The sequence below is a fragment of the Anser anser genome (assembly GCF_964211835.1).
Source record: "Anser anser genome assembly, chromosome: 2".
In the NCBI taxonomy this organism is placed as follows: Eukaryota; Metazoa; Chordata; class Aves; order Anseriformes; family Anatidae; genus Anser; species Anser anser.
Genome location: NC_139721.1, coordinates 145,469,426 through 145,496,354, shown reverse-complemented (window position 1 = coordinate 145,496,354; position 26,929 = coordinate 145,469,426). Strand labels below are relative to the sequence as shown.

At 39.4% G+C, this 26,929-nt stretch overlaps 1 protein-coding gene across 6 annotated transcripts in view; it reads right to left on the bottom strand.

Moving 5' to 3' along the window:
* ACBD5 (acyl-CoA binding domain containing 5) overlaps positions 1–20,995 on the bottom strand; it is a gene marked incomplete at its 3' end in the record, with an annotated part of 30,338 nt that extends 9,343 nt beyond the window's left edge. Inside the window, exons 1-9 of one of the 6 annotated variants that reach the window (XM_083822939.1) lie at positions 20,847–20,995; positions 20,506–20,664; positions 19,369–19,489; positions 18,002–18,074; positions 14,039–14,150; positions 13,876–13,908; positions 4,042–4,179; positions 2,844–3,044; positions 2,013–2,119 (exon numbers count right to left, since the gene is read on the bottom strand). In XM_083822939.1, coding sequence (XP_083679065.1) covers positions 2,013–2,119; positions 2,844–3,044; positions 4,042–4,179; positions 13,876–13,908; positions 14,039–14,150; positions 18,002–18,074; positions 19,369–19,489; positions 20,506–20,581 — 861 coding nt within the window. In that variant the 5' untranslated portion in view covers positions 20,582–20,664; positions 20,847–20,995. The other 5 variants (XM_083822942.1, XM_083822940.1, XM_083822938.1 and 2 more) reach the window with 5 other exon arrangements.
* Between the last annotated feature and the right edge of the window lie 5,934 nt (positions 20,996–26,929).

Genomic DNA, 26,929 nt, shown 5'->3' with positions numbered 1-26,929 from the left:
CAAATTAACATTAGCAAGTAATTAAATTCTGTAAAATATAACAGTTTACTAATAAAGAGACAATCTCTCTTCTTTCTCTTTAAGAAAATAGTTTGCTCTGCATTAAGGCTTTTAACAGGAGCAGTTGTTTTGCTATACGATGTGCTTGCATTGTCTAAATGTCCTTTTCAGATTGAAAAGGTTGGATATTCATTTGAGGCAAATATTCTCAAAACAGTGATAACACTTGGAATTATTTTAGACATTTTCAACGTACAGTAATTCTCAGTAGTCACTAAAATCAAACCTTTAGAAGACCTCAGAATGTTCCATATTCCCTTGAGGCTTTGCCTCCCAGACTGTGAAGAGGTATCCTAACTCAGACTGGTGAGCCACGCTGCCAAAGTCACACACTATTAGCAACATTGAGCAGGCAGTATTTACACTTACTGCAAAGAAATCACAGCGTTTATTATGAACCTATTCAAAACTGCTTGAAGACACCCTGTCCTTTTCACAAAAAAAAGATATAGTATTCTACCAACTTTCTTCCTCAAAATCTGTGGTACTGCAGAAAGACAAAAATAGATGACACACATTGATCAGGTCACAATTACATGTTCTGCAACAAGACTGTCTTAAGGTGGTACAAGCGCCCCTTCTTCAGTGAAAGGACAAGCGTTAGCACAACTACATGTTGAAGCAGACTGGGGACTTCAGCTAGCTGAAAAATAACTCCAGGAAAAAGCCAAAATAGCAAAAAGGAGGGGAAAAGAAACTGCTGCCAAAATCCTGTTTGTCAAGTAGCAGTTCATAAGCTTGTATCACCAGAACTGAAGACAGAGTGTTTGCTACATCTTTTGCAATAAAAAGCTGTATTTGTTTTTTCAGTGAACCTTTTTTTTAGTTTGAATGACTCCATCTGTAGTTCTTCTTCTATATTTATTTACATCTACCCGACTGTTAATTCGTTTGCAGCTAGAACTTTTCTCATTCAAGTTGGGAAATTCTGACACATACCCACCTACTTCAATTAAAGAGTCTCAAACAAGCTCAAACAACACACAAGACAATTGGGAAATCACCTACATAAAAGACAGCTTGCAGCACTTCTACCAAATCACCCTTTGTCAATATGCTTCATTGTTGGGTAAAATTTTGATTTGCTAAATGGAACTCTCTAGATCCTCAGGAAAAAGATGGACAAGAAAACGATGCAATATTGCAGTGCTTGCAGGTCTTTCTGATCCCATGCATCATTAACGTATCTCTCCCCAGAACCAGCAAACTAGGTGTTTGAGCACAAAGTCCATGCTTAAACTGGACAGGAAGCATGCTTAAACTTCATAGGAAGGTGATCCAAATCAGGAATTCATCTAAGACCACGGTTAATACAATGAACACTTCAGTGAAAACTAAGCCAGTGCAGTTGGTGCCGAGCTTTTATATGAAAATCAAAGTTGTATATTATGGCTGAAGGGAGTACAAGAGCACCTGGGACTCATCATCATCTCCCACTTCTCTAGACATAGGTCACTTTCTGCTACTGGCCTACAGGCCACCTGATTAGACTTATTCTTTACTTATTCTAAGAAACGAATGCAGGATTTATCAGGCCAGAAAAAAAAAAAAAGAGAACAAAAACCCACACAATTACAAAGATACTTCCTGGCTCTGAGGGACAGCAGGATTCCGATCCCTACATATGTAATGAGACACAAAACTGATCATGGACACAACCCTTACTTTCTTTGTACTGTTGTTTTTGACAGTTTTTTCTTTGAAGTATTGTTTTTATTACCTTCCCCTCACAAAAATTCACAAAGGGAAAAATTTTGAAACTTTTAATCAGTAGTAACCACGTTGTAAAAGATCAACAAAAACAACAAAAAATGACAGTCCAAATAAGAGAAAAGTATGTGTGAGTTATTTGATTCACCTCTGTATACATCCAAGTTCACCTGACAGCTAGAAACCTACTTTAAAACAGCCATACCACCTTCAAAATATGCCTAGGGATACTAAGTCCTTACCTCTTCTAGTCCAAGTTGCTCCATAGAGTCACAATAAACTTCGCTGTCTGAATCACTGGTTAAGTGCTGAGTTCCAGAGACCTCTTCAGTATTCTCCTCATTTCCACCTGTATGTAAAGGAGGTAAGTACACTTGCTTTGTAAATGTGAGCCAATCGGGCAAAGAGTAAAGCAATGAGTTATGATATCTAGGCAAACTTCAACTCATTCCTCTTTCATCTGCTTTTATCATCTTGAAGTCAGGTTAAGAATAAAAATGTTACATTAATATAGGAATTATACAAAACTTTTGCTAACGGGAAAACCAAACATCACACTTATTTCCATGTTATATGGTGAAAATTTTAACTGTAGTTTGGTCATTCTACTCTCCTTCCTAATCTCAATATAACGCAGTTTTGCCCGAAGTTATCAATTGGTTTTAGAGTGATAGATTCACACATCAGTTTCAACTGGCATTTATAATATGTTCAGCCTTTGGGAACGACAAATACTGTTATTAGTGATTTTCATTTCATTACAAATTAGATTTCAAATGCCAATAGTCTTTTACATAGATAGCACAATGATTTCAAAATAAAATAATTGTATTTCTGTATGTTTGAGCCTCTCTCTCTCTGTGAATTCACCTCTCTTCTGTAAAAGATCTTCAAAGACAGCCTTATTTAAACTGCTATTAAATTTGATTAATTTTTAATATTCTTTCTTCAAGCTTGTGCAACTGAAAGACACCCCTGCTAGTCTCTGAATCCCAGGATTAAGCATGAAAGAGAAGAAATGTTTTCCAAGAAAAACATATGCAAATTAGAACACAATCTTGCAAGGAGAATACCTTGGTGAGCACTGTTATTAGTTATTTCAGGGCTTGGCTCTATTTTCTTTATTTCTTCCTCTGTGTTCAAGCCATTCAGGGCAGATTTGGTCTGGATGCCATTCTGCAGATCCGGAATAAAGCCATCCTTGTAACAGCCATTAGCAACAATACTTTCCAAATCCTTTGCAGCTGCTGATTCTGTTTTCACACTCTTATAATCTGTAAAAGAACAGGAAAAGCTTGCAAATACAAAGCAAGGTACATAATAGCTCAAAACATATTCCTTAAAGTCGCTAACTTTCTAATGGACTAAATGCATAATGTACACACAGAACAAAATACGACAACGCCCCTAGATTCACATTCTCCGGGACTGTTCTGTTCAAAACGTACTAATATAAAATTTTAATTTGCATAAACAGAAGATGACATTTAAAACGTAAGTAAGACAATCCACTGTAGGTCCCTCTGATAAATTAAATAATTAGCCTAATGTCCCTGGAGGAAAAAAAATAGCTGCTTAGAACTTTAAACGTGTAATTTAATTTGGCTTTCACTTGACATTGGTACTTCTCAAAACTCTTTAAGAACCCCCTAAACAAATGTCATTGCAAGTTCTGTTTTATTTTCTCTGAAGAGAAGAAATGTGATTTTCAATTCTACTGTTACAGCCCATGTAGCCATTCACAGCTCTTACATACAACACTCGCAACAAAAAGGAAAACAACAGGGGGTATCCTTTCAGCTTTTACAAAACACACTAACATACCTTGGTAGCCGAGTCAAAAATATTTATGGCATAGCTCACAAATTTGTCCTAGTTCTTAATCTCATAACACAGGTTGAGATGTTGCCATTTCTTACACATGCATTTACAGTTATTTGCATAACATTCTATTGAAGAAGTACAGTGAGAAGTAGAGTTCATGATCCTTTGGCATTTTCTAACACTTACATAGTTAAAAAAAACTTTGGAAGAATCACAGAATGGTTGAGGTTAGAAGGGACCTCTGGAGGCCATCTGGTCCAACTCCCTGCTCAGGGCCACCTAGAGCAAGTTGCCCAGGACCATGTCCAAGTGGCTTTTGAAGATCTCCAAAGAGGGAGACTCCACAGCCTCTCCGGGCAACCTGTGCCAGTACTCAGTCACCTGCACAGTAAAGAAGCACTTCCTGAAGTTTCCAAGAACCATCTGGTCCAAGTGCAGAAAACGTACCTTTCACATTTTGCTGGAGTTCTTTTTCTTCCTCTTCACGAAGCCCTTCTTCTTCTGATTCTGCTCCACTATCGCTACTTTCAGCTTTGCCATTCACAGCCTTTATATTTGGAGTGGAATTCATGACGTTACTCAGGTCTAAGAGAACATTCAAAGAGAAAAAAAAATACATATTTTAAAAGAAACAAACATACAGCCTCCCCTGCCCCCACCCCCCCAAAAAAATCAGGTAATTGTTCTACAAAAGCATTTCCACATTAGAAGACGTACCAAATAATGCCAGCTTTATTTCTGTAAGCTCTTCCTTAATTGTTTTAATGTTTCTCCTTTGTGGCTCACCACAGAATGCCTGACTACTAATGAACAATTCTGAGGAAGCCTACTGGAAACAGACAGCAAGTTACTTTCACTAAAGGCCTCACACCAAGACATTTATCTGTATTTATGGCACAAATATGGTATAGCCGCAATAACATTTTATCTAGGACTGCGATGGACATTTTCATTTAAATCTAGAAGTCAACATTTTATGGAAGTTCCCTATTGGGCTGAAATGCTTCAAAATTACTCTCAGTGCAAAGGCAAACGTTGAAACATTCCGTTCAGTTCTGCGAGCAACAGGATCCTGTGGAAGGGAAATATAACATCCCATTCATCTTCGCCCCCAGTGATTTAAGCAAACACAAAATGTGGTAATAAAGTTTATAGAGATCTTTATCTAGCAAAGCATGCATGGAAATAAGTGCACTGATTTCAGTGAAAAAGATGATGAAATAAATCAGAGGGCTGGAGCACCTCTCCTATGAAGAAAGGCTGAGAGAGCTGGGGATGTTCAGCCTGGAGAAGAGAAGGCTCTGGGGAGACCTTAGAGCTGCCTTCCAGTACTTAAAGGGGGCTTATAAACAAGATGGAGAGCAACTTTTTCTCGGGCAGATAATGACAGGACAAGGCAGAATGGTTTTAAACTAAAAGATGGGAGATTTAGATTAGATGTCAGGAGGAAATTCTTCACTCAGAGGGTGGTGAGGTACTTGCACAGGCTGCCCAGAGAAGCTGTGGATGCCCCATCCCTGGAGGTGTCAAGGCCAGGCTGGATGGGGCTTTGGGCAACCCCGGTCTGGTGGGAGGTGTCCCTGCCCATGGCACGGGGTTGGGACTGGATGGGCTTTCAGGTCCCTTCAAACCCAAAACATTCTGTGATTCTTTGAAATATGCGGCTCGTGTTTGCTTGTCTAATTACACACGTATCTAAAAAAGCAAATCTTGACGAAGTAACTGCTAAGGCCTTGTTTTCCATCTCTGTGATCACTCCAAGGATCACAAACAATTTACTCACTGTACAACGTACTGCAAGGCAAAGATTCCTCCAGAAAAAAAAAAAACAGAGAATTTAAGGGACATTTCTACCACCTTCTGAAAAAAAATACAGCTAAATACATACTGATGATTTAAACCTCGTACATCAGCACAGAGCAATTAAAGTACAAAGCGGACACAGTTAGGAGACACACATTTTACGCATTGACCACAAGGCCAGATTCTGCCTGTTTTAATTGTTACCGTAGCACTCCATCTGCATAATTTTTACATTCCCTTGTCAGAACCTTGAAAGATTAATTCTTACGTTTAGGCTTAACATCAAACGGCAAAATAACACCCAATTATACTGGAGCTGCCCAACCAGCTCTGCTACTTTCCTTGCTGTATGGTAATTTAGGGCTAAGGTTTTTCTACTTGAATCTCGCCATGAAGAAGCAGGCTGCCTTCCCACATTCCTCTAGTTTCAAAGCTTAGCCATACTGCTTAAAAAAAAAGGCAGAATAACTTTACTTTTTATCCAAACATAATAAGTATGTTAAATATCCTGTTCACCTTAGTCTTACTGTGAAATAAGGCTTCTGGGGGCATCCTGCATCCCCGTTTTGGATTGATTTAATCCAACTTTTATCTGAAGACTAAAAAATAAGTTTATTTGTCGTGAAAAAAGAACTAGAAAAGCTATTGCCTATTTTGTAGACTGCAAGAATATACGGTCATTTTCTCCTCACTGCAGAGAACATTTGCAAGAAAATGAGTTTCACAGAAGGAAAATCCCAACATATTTACAGTTTGTTTCTCATAAATGTTTCTCTTATTGTGAAACTCAGTTCTAGAGGTGCTTTTGTGAGAAGAAACAGTGGGAGAAGGATAATGCAACAGTTATGTCCTTTGAAGCACGAAGAGTAAGCAGAGCCCCAGCCCCCTTGCAATGTGAAGCGGGCACCACCTTTCCCTTTGAAATACAAAGGGGTGGAGGCCGAGACATCCAAGTGCCTTACCCAGCCGTGGGAGTAAACGGGAAAGACAAGACTTGGAGACACATTTAGCTGTAAAGGCAGGCAACTAAAACTGTAAACCTCCTTACCCTACTCGAGATATTGTAAAAAGCCCCAACCATGCCGTAAACATATTTTGTAAGATTTACTTTTTTTCTTTTTGAAGATGTCTTTGAACATGCAAACACATTTTCTCTGTACTCAGTCTCAGCAAGGAGATTATTCACTCGGGAAAACTTCCGAGTGATGCATTGCACATATTTAAATAAATAAGTGGAGAAAAGTATTGGGAATAATGGTACCATGCCATGAACACCCAAATATCTGAAACCCATCAGGATCACACTTCTCCTACACAGTCATTCGTAGCAACAGTGCTCCTTAAGGAGACATGGCTTTGCTGCTGGCTCCGAAGAACACAAGGCATTGTACAGGCATGGCGATGCTGAAATACTGTCCTTGATCTTGTATTTTTCCCCAGGAATACAAAATATTTTTCCTATCCTCACTAAGTCCATCCCCAAATGTTTCTACTGCACAAAACCAGCACCGTTTGCTGCAGTCCCCCTGTTACTCCGAGTACCTGCTATGAAACCAGCAGTGATGACTAACACAGGGTGATAGCATCAAAGCCTAATCCGAGCCAACTAGCAGTGACTTCTCCAGTCCTTGGTGGTAAGTCAACAGCTGCTCCCTAGGGAATGTGTCTTTTAATGTGAATACTAAGATTCAAGCGAGCTTTTACATTTCTGTGCTATTTTTATTACTCTGTTCAGCACAACACAATATGCTCACACAAGTCATGCAGACTTTCATTCTGTGTAAATACCAGTGACCAGGATGGACGCAATAGCGGATGAAACATATAAAACATTTAACGATGAAAGCATATGCTGGTATTTTAATGATTACTACGTGTATTTGTAAAATGGCGTATCTTTACTATCAGCTCGATAGCAGCAAAATCTGCCACCAAAAGATTATTTACATGAGCTATACTTGTAACGACTTATTTAGGGACCACTTTGCACTGCTATGTTTGTGTCAGTTCCAGCTCTGTCAAAATCTGTGTCAAGTCTCCCTGAGACCTGCATGTACATACGCTATACTAAGTCATTTTGATAACCAGGTAACTAGAATTGCTTTCTTGCCATCAGAACCTTTCATGCTTGTCACTGATTGAGGTAGGCTCCCGGCTTCAATTCCAAGTTTACACAAGTAGGTTTTGCCATTTCCCCTTCACTGAGTTACGCAAATCTCCACCTTCTTTTTGAAACTGATGTATCCTCATACTGTATTACTGCAAGGGGTGATTGCTTGCCATGGGAAAGGAGTATATGCCAGGGTTCATTTATGTTTTAGAAACCCTCCTGCTATTTGTCATTTCGTTCTGTCTCTCCAGCCAAAAAGTCTTTGAACAGTCTATGAATCAGGAACTACTGACTTGACATCAGAACGGAGGTTATAAGCAGTATTTCAACACCTGGTTCAATATATCAGAGCACAGATATACATCTTTGCTCGGCTACAGCTGCAATGCCTGACATAGCCCATGCTCAGCCTGGATCCCTATGCAAGACTCCACCACCTTCAGGTTTGGGTTCGCTTAAATAACACATTTTAAAATAAATAATGGATATCTGCTAGCCCTGCTTATCTTGACTAAGAAGCACTCAGATGAGCAGTTCAGAGGATAGACTGCTGAGAGTGATGCCTTCTGAAAGTTTCATTTGTTGTTTGTTTGGTTTTTTCCTCCCTGAGGGGAAACAGAAAGGGCAGGAGGTACATGCAAGCATCTGGGAGCAATAAGTTCTTCAGCTAGAAGAGTTTTATACCCCTCATTTCCTTCCATGCTTTCTAGTATACCACACTACAAAGAAAATTTGCAGGGGCCCAGGGTACTCTATAACATCTGTTCTACAACACACAAATGAGCTGCCATCACAAATAAAGAGATTTTAGAAGGGCACACCAAAAAACAGACAGAAAAATATAAAATCCCTTAGGTTAACTACCATTGTTTTATCACTTTTAATTTTAAATGCATTAAGATCTTTGAAAAAAGTATTCCCTAAGCACAGAGATCTTGGCAATCAGATTTTCTTCTATATATTATTCCTTTTATTTAGTCTTCCTGAACTTTACTATAACAGGGAAAAAAGACTCTCCTTTTTCTTTTTAATATTTTCCAGAAGACTACAGCCATGTTTTTTCCACATTTCTCTCTGCTTATATGCTTCTCAAGCTGTTACATGCAAATAGATGCCACTTTATTTCAAAAGACAAAGTAATCAGCAATAGTCATGTCTTTATTCACAATTTATAAACAGCAAAACAATAATTTGTGGATAAGAACAAGCATGAAGAGCAGCTTCTTAGACATTAATATTAACTTGCAAGAATGGCATTTGGGGTTACTGACTTAGTCATCCTGGACCTTTGCACTTTTTTTTCTGTTCAATATCAACGGAGATCATCTCCATTCTTATCACTGGTAGCTATTCCCCTGAAAATTCACAACATCTTCCACATAAAAATAAGGCTGAGGTTTTTTGGATTGACTTGGATATGTTTCTCTTCTCCCCGCTACCCCACGACTTCTGCCAGTAGAGACAACCTGCCTGGGATTTCCTGAAAGAGATCAGCCCAGCGAGAACAGCAGCTGACCCGCGGGCATTCCCAGCACCAGCAGGTAGTTCCACATAGGCCACCAGACAGCCAGAACACAAGGCCACCAAGCACACGCGGATCAGTTACATGGTGTCTGTGCAGCGAGACCAGTGGATCCGGGCCAACTTACAGTCAACACCTTAGCAAATGATCACGTGTAAGAATGAACATGAAGAACAGCTGCTTCGTAAGTATTTATAGCAACTCGCAAGAGCCATAAGATCATTCCAGGATCCGGGATGTCTCCATGTCTGGTACTACGTCCCTCAGGAAGAATGAGCAGGGCTTGCTACATTCTCTTCTGTGTGGAAGAGATACAGTCAATATGTGGAACTTGTACTTTGTGTGGAAAGTAAAGAGGAGTTCTATGTACTGGTGTGGTAATATATACAAGTACACAGTTCCTGCCCCAGGAACTGCAACAAAACATGCGCATCACAAAGTCAAACCCCCCCCTAAAAGAAACTGAGTTACGCTTGAAAGCAACAGAGAAACAAATTGCTGGGTCACCTATAGTCCAGAAACTCTGGTCAATAGTAACGTAGCCTTAATCAAAAATTGTTCTGTCTTGTACAAGAAAAAACAAACAGGAAATAAGATTATATGCCCCTGGAACCTACTCCAACCCTACCAACTGAACAGCTTTTTACAGTGCCTCATAGATAACACTGATGGCTTTTCCATGCATCTTTGAGACTATGATTAAAATCATTATTTTTCCAACAGCAAAGTTATGCATAGAACACTAACGCATTCCCAATCGGCACTTTTCTGTGAACAATCAAGATATGACTACCTACATCTGGTATTTACCAGCCTTCCAAACCTCTGGCTACTTTTTCTTCTTTGTAGATCACAGCTGTGAGAAATCTAGACCTTCATTCTCTCATCACACAATTTTAACTGTAAGTCAGATATCTATAATGTGAGACACCAACATTTTACGGAAAGTGGGTACATCTACCAGTTTTTTTTTTGTTTTGTTTTGTTTTTGACAGAACCTGAAGAGCTTTTGACAACTCCTTTTCTCTTTTGCAGTGAGCTGGTCTGAATAGAGGAAAGAGTACAGATCCAACAACCAATTACACACAAAGACTACTACCGCTGACTCAACCCAGCATGAAACAGAATACAGCCAGGTATGTCTTTGTGTAAGACAATTTCTCTCATCTATCTCTACTTTAAAATAAAAAAAAAAAAGTTTTATTTTTACATTTGAACATTTGAACATTCTGCTGCTCACCCAGTGCTGATGTGTAATCTCTACTGCTTTGTGTAGGAGTGAAGCTGTTGATATAGTCAAGGTTTTATCTATACTTATGTTCTGCTGTAGTTTCCAACTTTGTTAGAGAACACAGGCATAAAACTATCAGTATGAAGTCAAACCACAAAGTAGGCCCAGATTTGGATTGTAAAGCCTGAAGTATATATTGCAATAGGACAAGCTGCTACTTGTTGGGACTCTCTTCACTGACTTTGGCAGTTTCTGGCCCAGCCCTTAATCCTGCAATAATCCCACCCTGGAACACAACAGAGAATATTCTAGATGCTTCTGAGACTATTAAACTAATGAGATAGCAACAACAATATTTGTAAAATAAGATTCACACTAGCCTCCCTGAACATGAACTATAACCTTCACAGAGTGGTTAAGGTTGGCTGGAGGTCACCTAGTCCAAACCACCTGCTCAAGCAGGGCCACCTACATACAGCAGGTTGTCCAGGTCCACGTCCAGGCAGCTTCTGAATGTCTCCAAAGAAGGAGACTCCACGACCTCTCTGGGCAACCTGAGCAAAAGCTTTGTCACCTGCGCAGTAAAGAACTGCTTACCGATATTTAGTTGGAACCTGGATTATAGCTGTTAGGATATCACAGGAAACTGGAAGAGGAGAGAAGGTTTAAAGCTCAGAACTGAGCTTATAAAGCAAACACAGGGTGTTTCACATGAAACCCACACACAAGCAGAAAACCATACCACCAAATGCTTTGATACAAAGCAAAGATGTTGAAAAAGAGATGAAAAGCTCTTTGAATATGAGTAGTTTCTCTTTTCAAGTAGCTGCATTTTCTCAATCTGTAGAAGTACAGTTGGAAAATATACTGCATTTAGAGCTAGAATAAGTGTTTCCAACAAGAAGTAATAATTTAGAACAGACTTTTTTTTTAAGTGCCACCCTCCCTCCACCCCCAAGCTTACCTACATCCTGCAGTAACTATTGCCTTTAAAACAGAAGCGTTGGAACGTACTTGCTTGTTCTAGAAGAATGCAGACATCAGTGAATATTAAAAAAAAAAAAAAAAAACTAGCTCATGTCCAAGCAAATTCTATCTGCCTGCGAAACTGACTAACTTCTGCCACTCACACAAGCTGCTACTGAAGAGGTGCCTTGTATGGGCTCCCAGCACAAAATACTGCTCTGCAATCAGCGCTGCCCAAAACCAGCATATGTGGCAGTACAAGTAGGAGTCCCCTTGCTTCATCAGGGCTTCATCTGGTGGAGTTGCAATACAGCTGGGAGCAAAGGTCTCAGGAGAGAAACACTCAGGATGACAAAAGTTAGAAGTATTATGATGCTGAAACTTTCCTGTCTCCACGGCGCATAACTTGGCATTACTGAAGGCACCTTCTAGTCTTCAGAAAGGTTTACAAAGAGTAGTACTGCTCAGCATAAAGGCGGAAGGTCTTTATTTAGTAGGACTTTAAAAACAGACAAATGCCTTGGTCACAAAATGGAAAGAGTATACAGGAAAATTCTACTGAAGAACTTGTGAACAAATTCCAGATAGTTCACGCAGCTGTTGAGATGCCTTAGTGCTGGCTTGTCAGGTAGGGCTTTTCCTTGTCCCCTTTGGATTTACTCACATTCAGAATAAAGACAACAACACACACTCTCAAGGAAACATTTGGAAGGATGAGGTGACTTTGAAACTTTTGACGTTTTTCACTCAGTATCAGACGGTTACTGTGCCAATTCTAGCCCACCTTTGGCTTCTTCAGGTGTAACATAACAAGAAAACTGGAATGTCTGTTCAGAAAGTTTCAAATTCATAACTGTATTTTGAAGCTTCTTAGACTTTTTTTAGACATCAGATTTCTTGTTTATTTATTAGCAAGTGCAACAATTTAAAGGATCGCTCTTCTAAAGCAGCAATATCCCAGCTAGGTACAATGACCTGTCCCCACCTTTCCCAATACACCTCCCTCTACTCTTCCAGCAACTGCAAACAAAAGGGTCATTTCTGTAATACTGCAGTTACCTCTCTTCTGCAGCCCTAAGACAACAGAATTCTTCAAGAACTCTCTCTTAACTTGTGGCAGAATGAGATGATGCAGCTTCAAGTTGTGTGGATGAAGCCATACATTTAATATGAGCACTGTAAAAGGCTGTTCACTTGGTAGGGTTGGAGTAGGTTCCAGGGATATATAATCTTAGCTTTATTTCCTGTTTATTTTTTCTTGTACAGGGCAAAACGATTTTTGATTAAGGCCACATCGATGAAGCTACACATACCAGATTTAGTGCAACGCTGTCAGAAGAGGAAAAAGTTGAAATTTGATATTCTATTAGTTTTATTTACACTGCCTTATGCTTAAGTTGAATCTTTAAACTATTCTGATTTCAATAACAGATTTAGGACACTTGTCTTTTAACTTCCATGATTCTCTGTTTGCCTAGATAAAGTCACTTACTTTCTTTTTTTTTAAAAAAAAAAAAGCTGCTGCTTTTGACACCGCCTTAGACACCAAGTATAAGTAAATCCTTATTACACAGATCACTGACCTGAATCTAGCGATACTCTTACAATCTTGCCTATCAATCCAGCTGTCAGGCAAGCTTGTTAAACCACAGACATGAAGTATGCACAATTTTAGTTGAGAAAGAACTCATACAGCTTTCAAAATGGCCATTTAAAAACCTCAACCATTACCTTTCCTCAAAATAAATGAAAAACTATTTCTCTCCCTCTGAAACTCAATGCCAAAAGCAAAATCAAGATTGTGTTTGCTTAAGATGGGGAAAAGAGCCATAAACAACAGGCAACTTAACCAGTGATTGCTACTTCTTCAATACATTAACCAAATTCATTTGTGCAATGGTTTGTTCTTTAAAACCGTTACAAGTTTTGATCCCACGCATTTCAACAGTTTTATCTGAAATTAAAGCAGTTTTTTACAGCCAAGTCCTACATTACAACCTTATGAAGATACTACCTGTAACATAACCATTATTATCAAAACATTTTCATCAATAGCATTGCTAAAAAAAAAACATCACCTTGATTTTATGCAGCTATGACACCACTAGGTTTGCCACCTGTCAGAGATGTAAAATGTATAAATGTTTCCTTTGTAACCTTAAGTCTCAGAAAGCTTAATTTGAAAGTTTCCCAAACCTATATTTTGAAGGTATCAGAGAAACCATAATTGCTAAATCCATAGTTTTGACTAGAGAGTTATTTATTTAAAAATTCAGATCAGATGACAGAGTTGGATTACCAGCATCAGCATATAGTTTAACAACAGTTCACAGCTACACCTTTTACACATTTTAAACAGTTATTCCTTTTATTAACGGAAATGCAGAAACTAGATTTGGCAAGGGACGGGGCATTTTAAATACTCCCCTTTCTTCAGGAACAGTTTTCCTTCAGCATCTCAGGAAGCATATAGATAAGGATTAAGCATTCGGCTTCCTGGGTCTAACTTTGTTTTGTACCTCAGAATAAAAATAATAAAAAAACAGCCTCATGAGGTGGCAAACCTAGAAGTTGCAAGCATTAGCAGGGAGTTACTATAGCACCAAAACAATGGAAGAGATGGACTTATACATAATCTGTTATTCCTACCTTCCAAGTATTTAGAGACTTTCTCCATTCGAACTGCCATATGGAGAAGAGAGTGAACAGAAAGATGCAACATTTAGCTTTAAAATCATTTATAGAAAACAACCCCCCCCCCCAATCCAGACCTGTGATTATTAGTAGTATAAAGGAAGTTATTTGTCCGAACCTGAGGTTAGGTCAGATCCTCTGTTCTTTTTATCTTCTACTATTTCATAGAAGGGGCCTATTACTTGTAGTAATTCTTCAACTTTCTCCGTCATTGGCATACTTTCAAGAATCTGCACAAGTCCAAAATATGAAGTACCTCATGAAACAGCATTTCAATGATTCATTCATTTTAACTGATTTTAGAAACTTTTATTGTAAGCTCAATAACATTGCACCAAGTCTCTTAACACATTATTAAGATTTTTCTTTCATTTTTCAAAAATGGCATGAACCTAATTTACCAGACAAGAAGCTTAACTAGCTGTATTAACCTTCTCTGGGTGACAGTAAGAGAGGAGAGCTAATGCATTTGCCACAACTAAAGGACAGCCTCAGCACAGTATTAGTAGGAATCTGTTATTTCAGTAGTTTCAAACTAGACCTACTCAAGGTTCAACAGGTTGCTTTTATCTGATGCAATTTACTTTATAGACTGCCTTTCCACACAGGAAATGAGACCATAAGACTTTTTTTTGTCAGAGGATTCTTCCTATCTGTCAAAACCTGCCATCTTCAATGGAATGTAAGGAACAGATCAACAGTACCTTCCTGGGTCTACCTAAAACCAAAAACCCAAGAGGGCAGAATTCAGCAAAGCTGGGTCAATGCACATAAACACTTAGAAGAAGAGCAAACAAGCTCCAAATGACTTAAAAGCAGAATGTGGCTCTGAAGTCATTACTCTGATAAAAAAATGATTTTAATTTACAAAACCAATACCTTTAATTTTCTGATAAGAATATTAAGTTGTAATCTAGAACAAATAGAAAGTGTTTCAATAATTTAATATCGTTTTTGAAGTTTTAGATATTTGTCCCCTTCTATTTTAAGTCCTTTGAGCAAGCTTTTTGCTGGTAGCTTTGCTACTTCTTCATCCTCTTAAAAAAAAAAAAAAGGGAGGGGGGGATAAAAGTCAGTAACTGTACAAAAGGACTCAGGTAGAAGCAGACTACTGTCTATGGTGTGCTTCCCCCTCCAGAAGAGGAGCAGGAAGTACCAGTTGGAAGGTACAGGTTGCCACAGAACATGCTTCTCAAATAGAAGCACCAAGCACTTCACTAAGCAGCAGAAGCAAAAGCTACAGCATTACTTCACAAGGCAGAAGCTCCAGGCGGGCTAGCAGCTAACAAGTCAACACTTGCACACCAGTCAAAGATACTGAGACAAAGATCCTATCGACCTACAGTTTCATCATCACTTCTCTGATCTATTTAGTTTATATAAGTCATCCTGTATTCATTAAATGGAAATGCTCCGTGCTCAGATACGGAGATGGAAACGAACTAGACACAGGACAGGCGTTTTAAAAACAAACAACAGAAAAAACAACCTTCAATAGCACTGAGAGAAATAAAAAACCCACTCTAGAGTAACACACTTGTATTTGCTAGGTATTTATATCTATCATCTAAACCATAAACTGTTTCGTAGTGCACTCTCATATGTGCATTTGTTTAAAGTAACTGTTCTTCACATTCTAAAGAGATGTCAGTATACTTTTAATAAGTTGGAGCAATTCCTAGTATCTTGTTTAACAGCAGCTGTGCAGTAAGAGCTTTGTAACTGATAGCTTTTAGGTAGCAAAAAAATAAAAACAAACCCTCAGAAACAAAATTGGTTGCTTATGTATATTAGCCACTCTGCACAACATACAAATTTTAAAATTGTAAATACAAAATAAGTTACTATGCATCCTGAATTACTGTTTTCTTTGGATGTCAGACAAATCATAAGAAGATCCTTTTTTCAAATTAAAAACACTGTAAGTTAATGTTTTATGCTAAGGTACTTCTCATTAATATGGTAATATTAATATTAAATATTAATACAATAATGAGGTTAAATATTATACGGTGCTATTTATATTTATTTATTAATATCATTTTATTAATATTAAAACAAGTTGAGATGTAAATAAATTTGTCTAAACAGTATTTTGCAACATAAACTTTCAGAAACGTGACTTGGAAGAGATATTTGCCTTAAACAAACTGTACCTGAGCTCAGATTCATCTTCGCAAGGACTAAGACAAGTTAGGTCATTGCCTACCAACACCTGGAAATCTCACCCAGACCCTTCTCAACAGCTGCAATTTTCAATGCTACCACATGAGGGGAGGGAACAAGTCTACAATAACGTTCAACTTGCAAACGGGTCGGCTGATACATGCATAGCTCTAACTTAAGAGCTAGGGTTATACTCCAAGGTGGTGGAGAGGGGAGAAATATCAATCACACCCTTACACACAGCTCTGTTACATCAAGATACAAACGTCACCTGTGCAGCAACAGCCAAACGCCCACAGCACCACCACAGAGATTAGTGCAGTATGTGCTGATACGAACAACCCAGCGGATCCGTGTGAAATGCACTCCTATTGACATTTCAAGTAGAACCAACTGGGTCGGAAAAGCTGAAGCTAGGATTTCAAATGCGAGGGCTGAAGCTGCAGTAATGCAGGGTAAACAGCTCCCCAGTTTCAAAGCTGTGTGAGGCAAGAAGTCATTTGCTCTCCAATCTTTGCACGTAATCCGTACAGAGGCAGAATATTTGTGCTTCATTAGGGTCAAGTAAGCAGACTTCCTCACAGGAGACTTACTAAGCCTTTTTTGGAACACACTGCACAACTTCATTTAATTTTAGCATCCTGATGGAACTAACTACTGCACTGAAATGAGCGGGTACTCTACTGAAATATTAATACATTTTGAAACTGAGATTTGAAAGGGAGAGATAAATCTTATGGTCTGCATTCAAAACAAGTTACAATTTGGTGGGGATTTAAAAAAAAAAAGAACATTTGGCCTCTTGCGTTTTCTGGATTATTATTTTTTTTAATTTTAAAGCATAAACAGTAGTGTCAGCAGGAACAGAATAACCAAAATTACAGACAAAACAAAGTAGTTGAATTCCAGCTCCTCACCAAGTAAAGGTTTTTTGCTGTACCAATCATTAAACATGTTAAGTATTCAAGTAAACTTTTAGGAATGTTAAGATAATGGCCTAGGAGAAAAGCAAGCATATTCAGGGTACAAGTTAGATTTTCCTCTCCTTGATGCTAACCTCATTATAATAAGTTACAGATATACCTTCATCCAGAAGGACAGAAAAAATAATCTTTAAACCGGGCAGGCTACTTAAAAGAGCTAGTGCAAAGGACTGCAGTGAGAAGGGTTAGATAATAAAAGAAAAGAAACCTTAATTCTGAACATTTACTTTAGTTAATGCTTTAATACAGGCTTAATAAAGTAACTATGGATGTTTAGTTACAAGTTACGCATCTATTCAAACAAAACAAACCAAATCACTCAATTATAAGTGCCAGCCGCAAAATGTAATATACAAGAAATATTTTCACCACATGAAAAGAAAACTCAGGCTGCTGAGTTATTCCTGAAAAAAAGTCAAAGACAATTAAGTTTACATATTTGATTATCATCTCATCTCTCCAGTCATGAGAGTGACGTCCTTGTTGACAAATTACTTTTGGAGTCTTCCCACCCCAACACCTCCCCACCCCCAAGATAAGGACCCCTTACCTCTCTCAGCTTGGAGAACTGAGGCAGTCTTCAGTAAATCCAGCTTATCTTTTGTTGCACATTAGATTCCTCTGTTTTCTCCACAGCCCCCTTTTACCATGTTTTCAGTACTTCTTTAGATCTATCATTTATGCTTCAGATCAACTAGAACTCATGGTTTTCTAAAAACATGCCAAATTCAATAGGAATTGAATTGGAGGAAACTACATAAATTTTATTCGCCCAACAGGCCAAACAGCATAGCACTGAAGTGTAACAGCTCATATAGAGAATAATTCTTTTGGAGCTCTGACAGTATTCAGTGAGAATCTCCTCACATTCCCAAGTGTATTTCATGGAACATTTGTTCTATGAGATACCTTCTATTCATTAATTTATTTACCTTTTTCATTTCTTCGACGTAGGCTATCATGGCTTCTTCTTTGGACATGTCTCCCAGAGCACTCCAAGCATCCCTAAGAAACAAAGTCACACACATCTTCAGAATCTGCAAGGCCCACAGGATTTTTTCACAGGATTTTTTTCAGCCCTAAGTAGGTCAGTTATATAATACGTGAAGTTTCGCTAATACAAATAAAAGGCAACAACAATTTGCAACTTTTTAGAAAGTCCAAATATATAATTTGCTACAATAATTAAACAGTGGGACGTCAATAAAGAAGCAACAAAATGAACAGCCTGGGGACTAAACAGTTCCTCACTGGTCAACTATGATCTTGTACCCAGTAAGCTGTTTACAAGCCCAGACATTACGAAAGACACATATTTCCCTTCTGATTGACTTAAGGCCCTCTACTACAGAGTAAAGCAGGCCTAAATATTTAGTGACAGCTGTTTGTAAAGTGCCATCTAAGTTATAACAGGATACAAGAAAAATGGTTAGCAGCAGGGGAAAGATGCACATGTCTAATAGGCAAGTAATTTAATTGCTGCCCCCAGTTACCACCATTGCTACCCATGACCTAGAAAATACCCATCTCTCCAGTTTTGCAAGACAGAAAACTCCAATGAAAGGTTTTTTTTTTGTTTTTAGCATTGCAGAAAGAATCTGTCAAAATACAAGCTGGAATAAAACATTTCCTTACCCACTCTTGCACTTGATTTGACACTGCCCCTACCTCTTGCCAGAGTATTTGTCCCACTTACAGCAATACCCCAAGGCTGGTGGCTCACATTTGAACTACAAACAGCCGACCATATAGACAGCAGTAATACTCGCTCTTCAGGACAAAATGATTATAAAAACTTAATAAGAAAAGTCTTGATATGGGTTTTCAAACAGATCTCGGTAGTCTCGCAAATCAGAAGTCTTCCCAGCACAAGGAGAATACTGACAGTGGGAAGTTCTGCCACCGGGCAGACAAACCAGAAAGACACAAACTATACCTCTCTTCAAGAGCTTGAAGCTGTATTCATCATGTCTTTCAATGAGCACCTATTTACTTCTTGTGTTATCTTGTATGATGTGAGCATGAAGGAAGAATTCCAGACACTATTCCACATCACACACCCTGCAGAGCACCTACAGTTTTGTTCTATGGTGTGGGATAAACACTGCAGAGATACCATGATAGTGTCTGTCCAAAAAAATAAATCACCTGAGCTAGAAAGTTGGAGCGCAAGGAAGAAAATAAATTGAAGCATCAAAGATTAAGAAAAAGAAATAAACTCACTAATACCTTCCTCCAACAACCACTCTTCTAAACATCTCCACTCAAAGCATTAAAAAAAAAAAACATGAAAAGTTACCATTTATATCTACCAATTGGATCCCAAAATCCAGGTCTTGGAATGTTACAGGGTCCTTGTGTTGCCTGCTTATAAAAGCTATAGAACTTCAGCATCATTTCGTTTGTTGGCTGGAATGAACCTAGTGAAAGCATTTTAAAATACAATTAAATCGTAGTCAAGATTATTAACAAGTATCTCACAAGGTTAGTATTTCTGCCTGAAGATAGCCTGCAGTTTGTTACAGCCTGATTCACAGCAGTACAGTTGGAGTCAAGGAAAAACACCTTCAGCTAGCTGGAGTCAGCCTCACTGACAATATTTACTTTACAGAGAGCACACGCTTCAGATCAAATTGAAGGGACTATAACCTTTACAACTGCTAACGTCAGAATCCACAATTAGCAAAAGAGTAATAAGTAACAAAGAGCAAGCCTCCTTTCACTTAGTTTAAAGGGACAGATTCAGCTTGGAGTAAACACAGTATGTCACAAGCCATTTTGATGTTACGAGCAGTAACTTACTGAAAGGCTACAGAATTTTAAAAAAGGCACTTTTTTGTTGTTTATTTCGATATTTGACAGGACTTTCAATAACAGTTTGACTGTTCCTCCTGGTTTTGTTTTCTGTCCTTTGTGAGGCAAACACTTGTAGAGACAGGAAATGTAAACACAGAGCTGCAATAATTGGCAGAGGAGATTCACACCTACTCCGCTGAGTTAATTATTTCGAGGTTGGATTCCAGTCATTAGGGGCTGCTTACAGTGACCTTTATCTTGGTACCCCAACAAACCCGGTTTTACAGAAATAAGTAATGATGCAATTAGTCATTTTTTTTTTTTTTAGGATTTTTAATGAAAGGATAAGAGCTGGTTCTTCACTCTACCGCTTCACTAACTTTGAACAGGGGGAACTGATGACAACCCCGAAGCCGTCAAAGCAACTTTAGGATTTAAGCAGGCGAAGGCCCCTCCCGCAGGGAGCTGGGGACCCCTCCTTCAGGAGGAACTTTTGGGGCGAGCTCGGGAGCCCCAAACCCGCGTTTCTCCGGGCAGGGGGGGAGCGATAAGAGCAGGGCCACCTCCTGCTGACCCCCAGCGCCCCGTCCCGTCCCCCCCGGTGCCAGCGAGGCCCCCGCCGCCCCCAGGCCGCTCTCACCGTTTTTGGGCAGGCTCTGGATCACCTTCACGGCCGCCTCGAACCTGGTGGCGTGCACCGAGCCGGTCTCCGCCATCTCCCCGTCCCGTTCCCGACCGCCTGCCTCCTCCTCCTGCTGCTGCTGCTGCTGCCGCTGCTCAGCCTCCTTCGCCGGGCCGCCTGCAGCACGGGAGAGGGGCAGGGAGGCTCCGGGCCCTGCGCCGCCACCCCACCGCCCCCCGGCGGCAGCGGGACGGGGTGCCCGGCCCGGCCCGGCCCTCCCCTGCCCCGCTCCCCTCGGTCTGGGCGCAGCTCAGCCCACCCGCGGCCCGGCCCAGCCTGGCCCCGCAGCCCACCCCTACCTCCCTGCCGGCCTCAGGCGCCCATGTTACGCCTTCCCCTCCCTTCGCACCGCCCCGAGGCCTCCAGGGGGCTCGCTGGGAAACGTAGTCCGCGGCCTCCCCGCTCCCTGCTCGGCCCTTTCCTTCCTCCTCACGCCGGGGCTGAGGATCAGCGCCCGGGCGGCCTCCGAGGGATGACTCCGGTGGAGCCCCGGGGCCTGAGGCGTTGGGCCTTAGCCAAGTTGAAGGGTTGCCCCCCAGGAGACTGTTTTCTCCTTTATTTTTACCTCAACTAGGTTTATTTTTCACTCGTTTCTTTATCCCCTCTTCCTACCCCTTCTCTTCCCCACTTGTTACATTATTTGAAGATTTCAAAAGGTGCCATGCCCCTGTTGTACAGCACTGACCCAGTATCGTCCCCAGTATCTTCAGGAGATTCCTGAAGATAGGAATTGCAAACAGGATTCCCCACTGCCCTGGCACTGCCTTGCTGCATCCCCCCTCTCCTCACAGCTGCCCTCTCACCCACACCTGCTCCCACATAATCCACCTAAGTGTGAATTCACTCTAGCCACATATTTATTGTTATTATTTAATAGCAGTAATGACTCCTATTTACATTAAAATTTTAGGAATGGGATTTTAAAAACCCAGAACCCTGGAAATAACTATTGCCATGGCATTCAGAGATGAGGGTGAATGCCATTACAGCACAGCCAGCTAGCTCAGTAGCTAAATAAATGAATGGCCTCATTCAGAAGTGCTGTGCATCCAGCGCATGAAATCAGACAAAAGTATGCTAAAACTACTTTGTAGCAAGTGGAATAATTTACCCAGTGAGCTTCAGGATGAATTAATAGCCCCTTTAGATGGAATTGAGTACAAAATCTTGGCATTCAAGTCAGTTCATTTATCTGGTACACAACATATATTTTAAATTCCTCTTAAGGCAGTTGTGTACTCACAGTATATGCCCTCTGGTGGGAAAGAAAAGCTCCACAGAGAGGGAATTACAGCAGATCAGACTGTGCTCTGCTGAGCTAGTGCATTCCACAAGGTCAGCAGCCAGCTGGCCCGGGAGAGCTTTACTGGCGAGAAGCTTACGCTTCCAGAGGTGTTCAAATAGGATTCCCCACACTGGGTAAATGACAAACCCATGTTATGAACATCACCGCAGCACTCATATGAATGTTACAGATGAATTTCTCTGAATTTTTCAAGTGCTAGATTTCTGAAGCCCTTGTGAGCTTTATACTAAGATCCATCTTCTTTATATCCATGAAGGTAGGAATGACAGAAGCTCAGATCAAAGGGAAGTGTTTGTTTGAAGATAAGTGTCCCTGTATAAATATGGATTTTTTGAAAATGCAAAGAGTTAATTGCAAAATAAATAAATAAATAAATACATGGCCTCTTGTGAGGCCAGCTGGTGTATAAATTCTATTTACCTAAGAAAATCTATAATGACATTTGCCATTTAATTGTTTTAAGAGAGATGAAGTCTGCATTTTTATAAAGAATGTTGCCAGTCTTTCACTGGAAGTAAGCTTTAAAAGAGATGCAAATGACAACCTATTTAATGGCTGTGTGCAAAAACAGAAGCTGCCATCTTTGCACCGAAGATGTGTGAGAGTGTGAGATCTGCAGATCTAGAATGAGGCACTTGAAAATGAAGTAACCCAAAATAATCAGTACCATCACGCTCTGAGACAAGGATGAAATAGTAAATGAGAGGCAAATTATAAGCGCTGGTGAGCCTGCGAGAATATATCACAAACGACTAGTTAATTTAAATGCTCATACATAATACTAATCAGCATGCCATTAGCTGTCCTTATATATGCATATTGCATTCTCATTGTATTGACTTCCATGTAGGGTTAATACAGGTAATAAAGGAGAGCCTCTCATCTCTTGCAGACAGCGAGGAACAAATCTGGAACTTTTTCTTGGGCCAAGGATCTAGACTCCATTATTGTGGGAACAGCATTATAAGATGTTCCTCTGTTGTCTGCTGGGTACTTATTGGGAATGACCTAAAGTTTGTAAGATCTACTTATAATCTATGTGTTGAAGTGGATTGTGTTTCTGTCACTCTGCAAAAGTGGCCTCCAAAACAGTCATAAGTATGACCATCTTTTTTTTTTTAATTATTATTTTTAATTTTTGATCCAGTATATGAGAAGCTAAACGCTGGGAACTGTGATAGAAAGACTGACCAGAGATGCCCATCATTTGAGGTGTGAGAGGAGAAACCAGAGTACTCTGCTACCAGCGTGGTTTGGCAGTGAGCGTTATGTGTGACACTTGACATGTCTGTATACCTTCCTATCCTCACCCTTCTCTTCAGCTGGTGTTTCACAGACTGTTCAAGGAGAGAATGTGAATTGCTAATATGAGGCATTTCTGGCAATGCTGAGACATAAAATCCTACATGGAAACATGCTGTTGTAGTGCCCAAAGGAGTACACTTAGAGGATGTCTGGAAAATGCAGACAAGTGTGATCCTGAGTGTAACCTTGGACCTACTCTTCACAGATGGATTAGGGATGGTTATTGAGTCCAGTGATGTCCAGTGAGCACAGGACTGTCTATCAAAGTCTGATCTGTTGAGCTCCTTTACAATCCTCATTCTGTGCCATGTGTAAGCTGGAACCGCCCCTTTGTGTTCTTCTTCTTTGTATCCCAGGTCTGATTTAATTTTCTGGCAGTTGCTTCCAGTGGCGAGCTACATCCCAGTCCAGCTTGAAGAGCACCTTCATTTTACTTGGTGGACAGAGGAGTCAGTATAATTATGCAAGTGAAAAGCAGCAACTGGAACCAATTATGCCTATTGCTCCCTCAAGGGTCTGAATCATGGCAGTGTATTTCACAGAAATATTTTTAAATGATTCTTAAGAAATTAGACCATAGTCTCATATTCATTAAAAGCAAGTTCTGTAAGCTACCAGATCCAAGAGCATGTAATTTTAGCAAAGATTACTTTTTGAGGTATGTAATCCAGGAGGGAGGGAGAATGAATTATTTAAAACCTAATAGTCATAATTATGAAGAACTAAATTAGCATTAAAATTTCTAAGTTAAATCTACATGCTTATGAAGAATGGAAAGATGTTATCTAAGACAGACGTTTTCGTAAGGAGTATTCTACGTTGTTCACAGGAGAAAGGCTAATGTATCAGTTGACATTTGCTACAGGATTTCTTAATGAAATCATGAAGGATATTTGTGTCAAAATCAACAGCTCTGGAGAAAGGGAACTATTTGCGTACCATGAATATGGCAAAAACAGTAGTTGAAGTTTGTCCACCCACGTAGGCTAATCCCTGTTCTTCAGGAAAAGCCCCTTGGGAAAAAGGCTAGCTTGAAATGAGCAAGAATGCCTTTGGGGATGGAAGTTTTCTTGTGCCGCTCAGATACACCCATTAATAACTCAGATAGAAATACCAATTCATTTCACAGTTGAGGATTAAATAATGGAATTATTTTTAACCATTAGGCTGCTTTGCCTAAGGATTAGGCTCCATGTTGTCAAAGGGGTTAAAGGTAATATATCCAATTTTAAATCCCCCTCAAGCTGTTCCGTTCAGGTATCGGGTCTTTCAGCAACCAATATTGTGAGCTGCGTTTTTGTTTCCCCCCTGCCTCCCCTCATCTCATGTTTCAAAAAAGAGGATGCAGTAACAGAAGTATCAGCTCACATCTGTTTCATAAAACGCCCTTTGGAGAACAAAATATAATCATACTTCCAAAGACATTTAGCAGCATTTGACTTTGTATTGAACTACATAGTCCTTATGAAGTTGAAACCTTTTACAGGTTTACATCATTGCAGGTCTGAAGTACAATGTGGTCTCATATCGTATCTTAAGCCCCTCTACTTTTTTCAAGTTTACGATTCATTTCTTTTATGAAATTTTTAATAAAGTTCAGTTTTCCTTATTGCCTCAAGGTATTATTCTTGTAAAACCAGCAGATTGTTATAACAGAATTGTTCAGGTTTCGCATATTCTAGAAGGAACATTTTAAAAATCCTGTTCCCTTTCCAGCCATGAAATGAGCTTTAAAAATTTCATCTTGCAGCAATGACAAACTACGTTGTCTTATAAACAGCAGGACCAAACGGTTCATAACAAATACTTATTCTTTTCCCTTCAGTAAAAAGTACAGTTACTGGAGTTTAAATTGTGCTGTCATGTACAGGGATGAACATTTGGATTTACTTGGTTGATTTAGGGATATTTATGGTTACACATTTCCATAATGCAAATGAGTAGAATTTGACTCTGAAAACCCAACTATGTCTGGGATATTATTTCTGTTTTGACATTTGTGCTTCTTATCTTTGCAACTAGTGCCGCTAAAGTTTTATAAGCCTATCCTTGTGTAATTTGCCTCTTGGGAACAGCAAACAAAATACTGTGACTATATCATATTAATGTGCTTATGCAATGGCATATTTATAGCCAGACAGCTCTTGTGATATTTCTTTCAATATCTGGAAGGAAAAAAAATAACACCCCTAATTTAGGCCTGTTCTTTTAAAATTCTAGCAAAAGAAGGTTATGATTCTTTCTAGCGAGTCTGAAAAATGATTTTGTGAAATGTTTTCACAACGCATATTTACCATTGCACAAAACCTGGAATATAACTGGCACAGAGGACTGAATTCAAGTGTTTTCTGACCTCTCTCTATCTTCTTGTATATTTATTCAGGCAGAAAATATACCACTGTGGTTTTGGCCAATGGGTTTCAACCATCTAATCTAAGAGATTAGGGGTGATTTACTGGAGTAAATCCTCCAACAAACAAGCTCGCAGAAGGATTTAAAACTGAGTTTAATTGGGTGTCAATGGCCATAAGCACCCAGCTCCATTGAGTCCTGGTAAAAAATCTGGCTTCCTCAGAACATGGTGCCAGCTATCCGGGTTTGCACCGCAGCTTTTTCACTCTCGTCTTCAGATTAGGTCTGGTACTGGACATTATCCAAGAAAGTTTGTGAAACTGTGTTGAGAAAGAAATCTGACATTCAGGAACTGTTTCCATTTCTACTGTTTGTTAAATCATTTCTTCTGGACTGAACTAGAAAATTTGAAGAATAGCTTCTTCAGATTTTTGGGCTGACGAGGCCTGCCTGCTTCAGTGAAGTGAGGGAGCTGGGACAACTACAGCAACTTACAGCATCTCAAGACCAGAACCTCCCAGTTTTTGCCATTTAAAATAAGGAATTCATTCTTAAGCTGAAAATTACTGTATGAATAAATGGGATGGATGAAAACTTAGGAAAGCAAGTGTCTTACATGTTGTTTTTTTTTCTTTTTTTTCTTTTTTTTTTTTTTAATCTCCATTGTCACTGAAATGCCCTGGTTACTAATACATACGTTTGGTATGAGGGGAAGCTTAGCATCAGAGCTTCTGTAAGCACCAGAAAGGTTAATGAGGAAAGACAGCTGTCAGTTCTTCTTCCCCAAAAAGTAGAAAAAAATAGATAAAAGAGCCCGCTGGATAGTTTTCAAAGTAAATTACTGTTGGTTTCTAAAAAAAAAAAAAAAAATTAAAAGAAAATAATGCAAGAAAGAAAGACAACCAAGCAGTATGAATTGAAAAATGATCGTTGAATCCACAGAGGCCTTTGAATGCGCCTAAACAGAGATTTAAAGTCAAGTCAGTGTGCTGCAGATAGAGATACACGTGCAGCCCCAACTAAGTGGTGAGCTGGGCAGCTACATGCCTGTGATAACAACAAGTTATGTCAAAGTCTGTTTGTCACCCTGAGTAATCTAATAGAGGGCAGAGGACAATTTCAGAAGCCTTTATAAATCTTTAACCAAAGATATAGCCATTAAAGAGCACTCGCATCATCACTTAAGACCAGGTCTTCAGTGTCATATAGATCACTTAAAAACATCGTGAAATCAAATGTTCGTAGTACAAATTTGCCATACAAAAGAAAAAGAACAACGAAAAGATATCCTATTTCTTCCATTTATTTGCCTAGTTGACATTCCTTTTTTTTTTTTTTTTTTTAATTATCTCTTTATATCTTTGTATGCTGGCTTATAGAGCTCACTATTACCTTCCCAAAATATTCTCCAACAACACT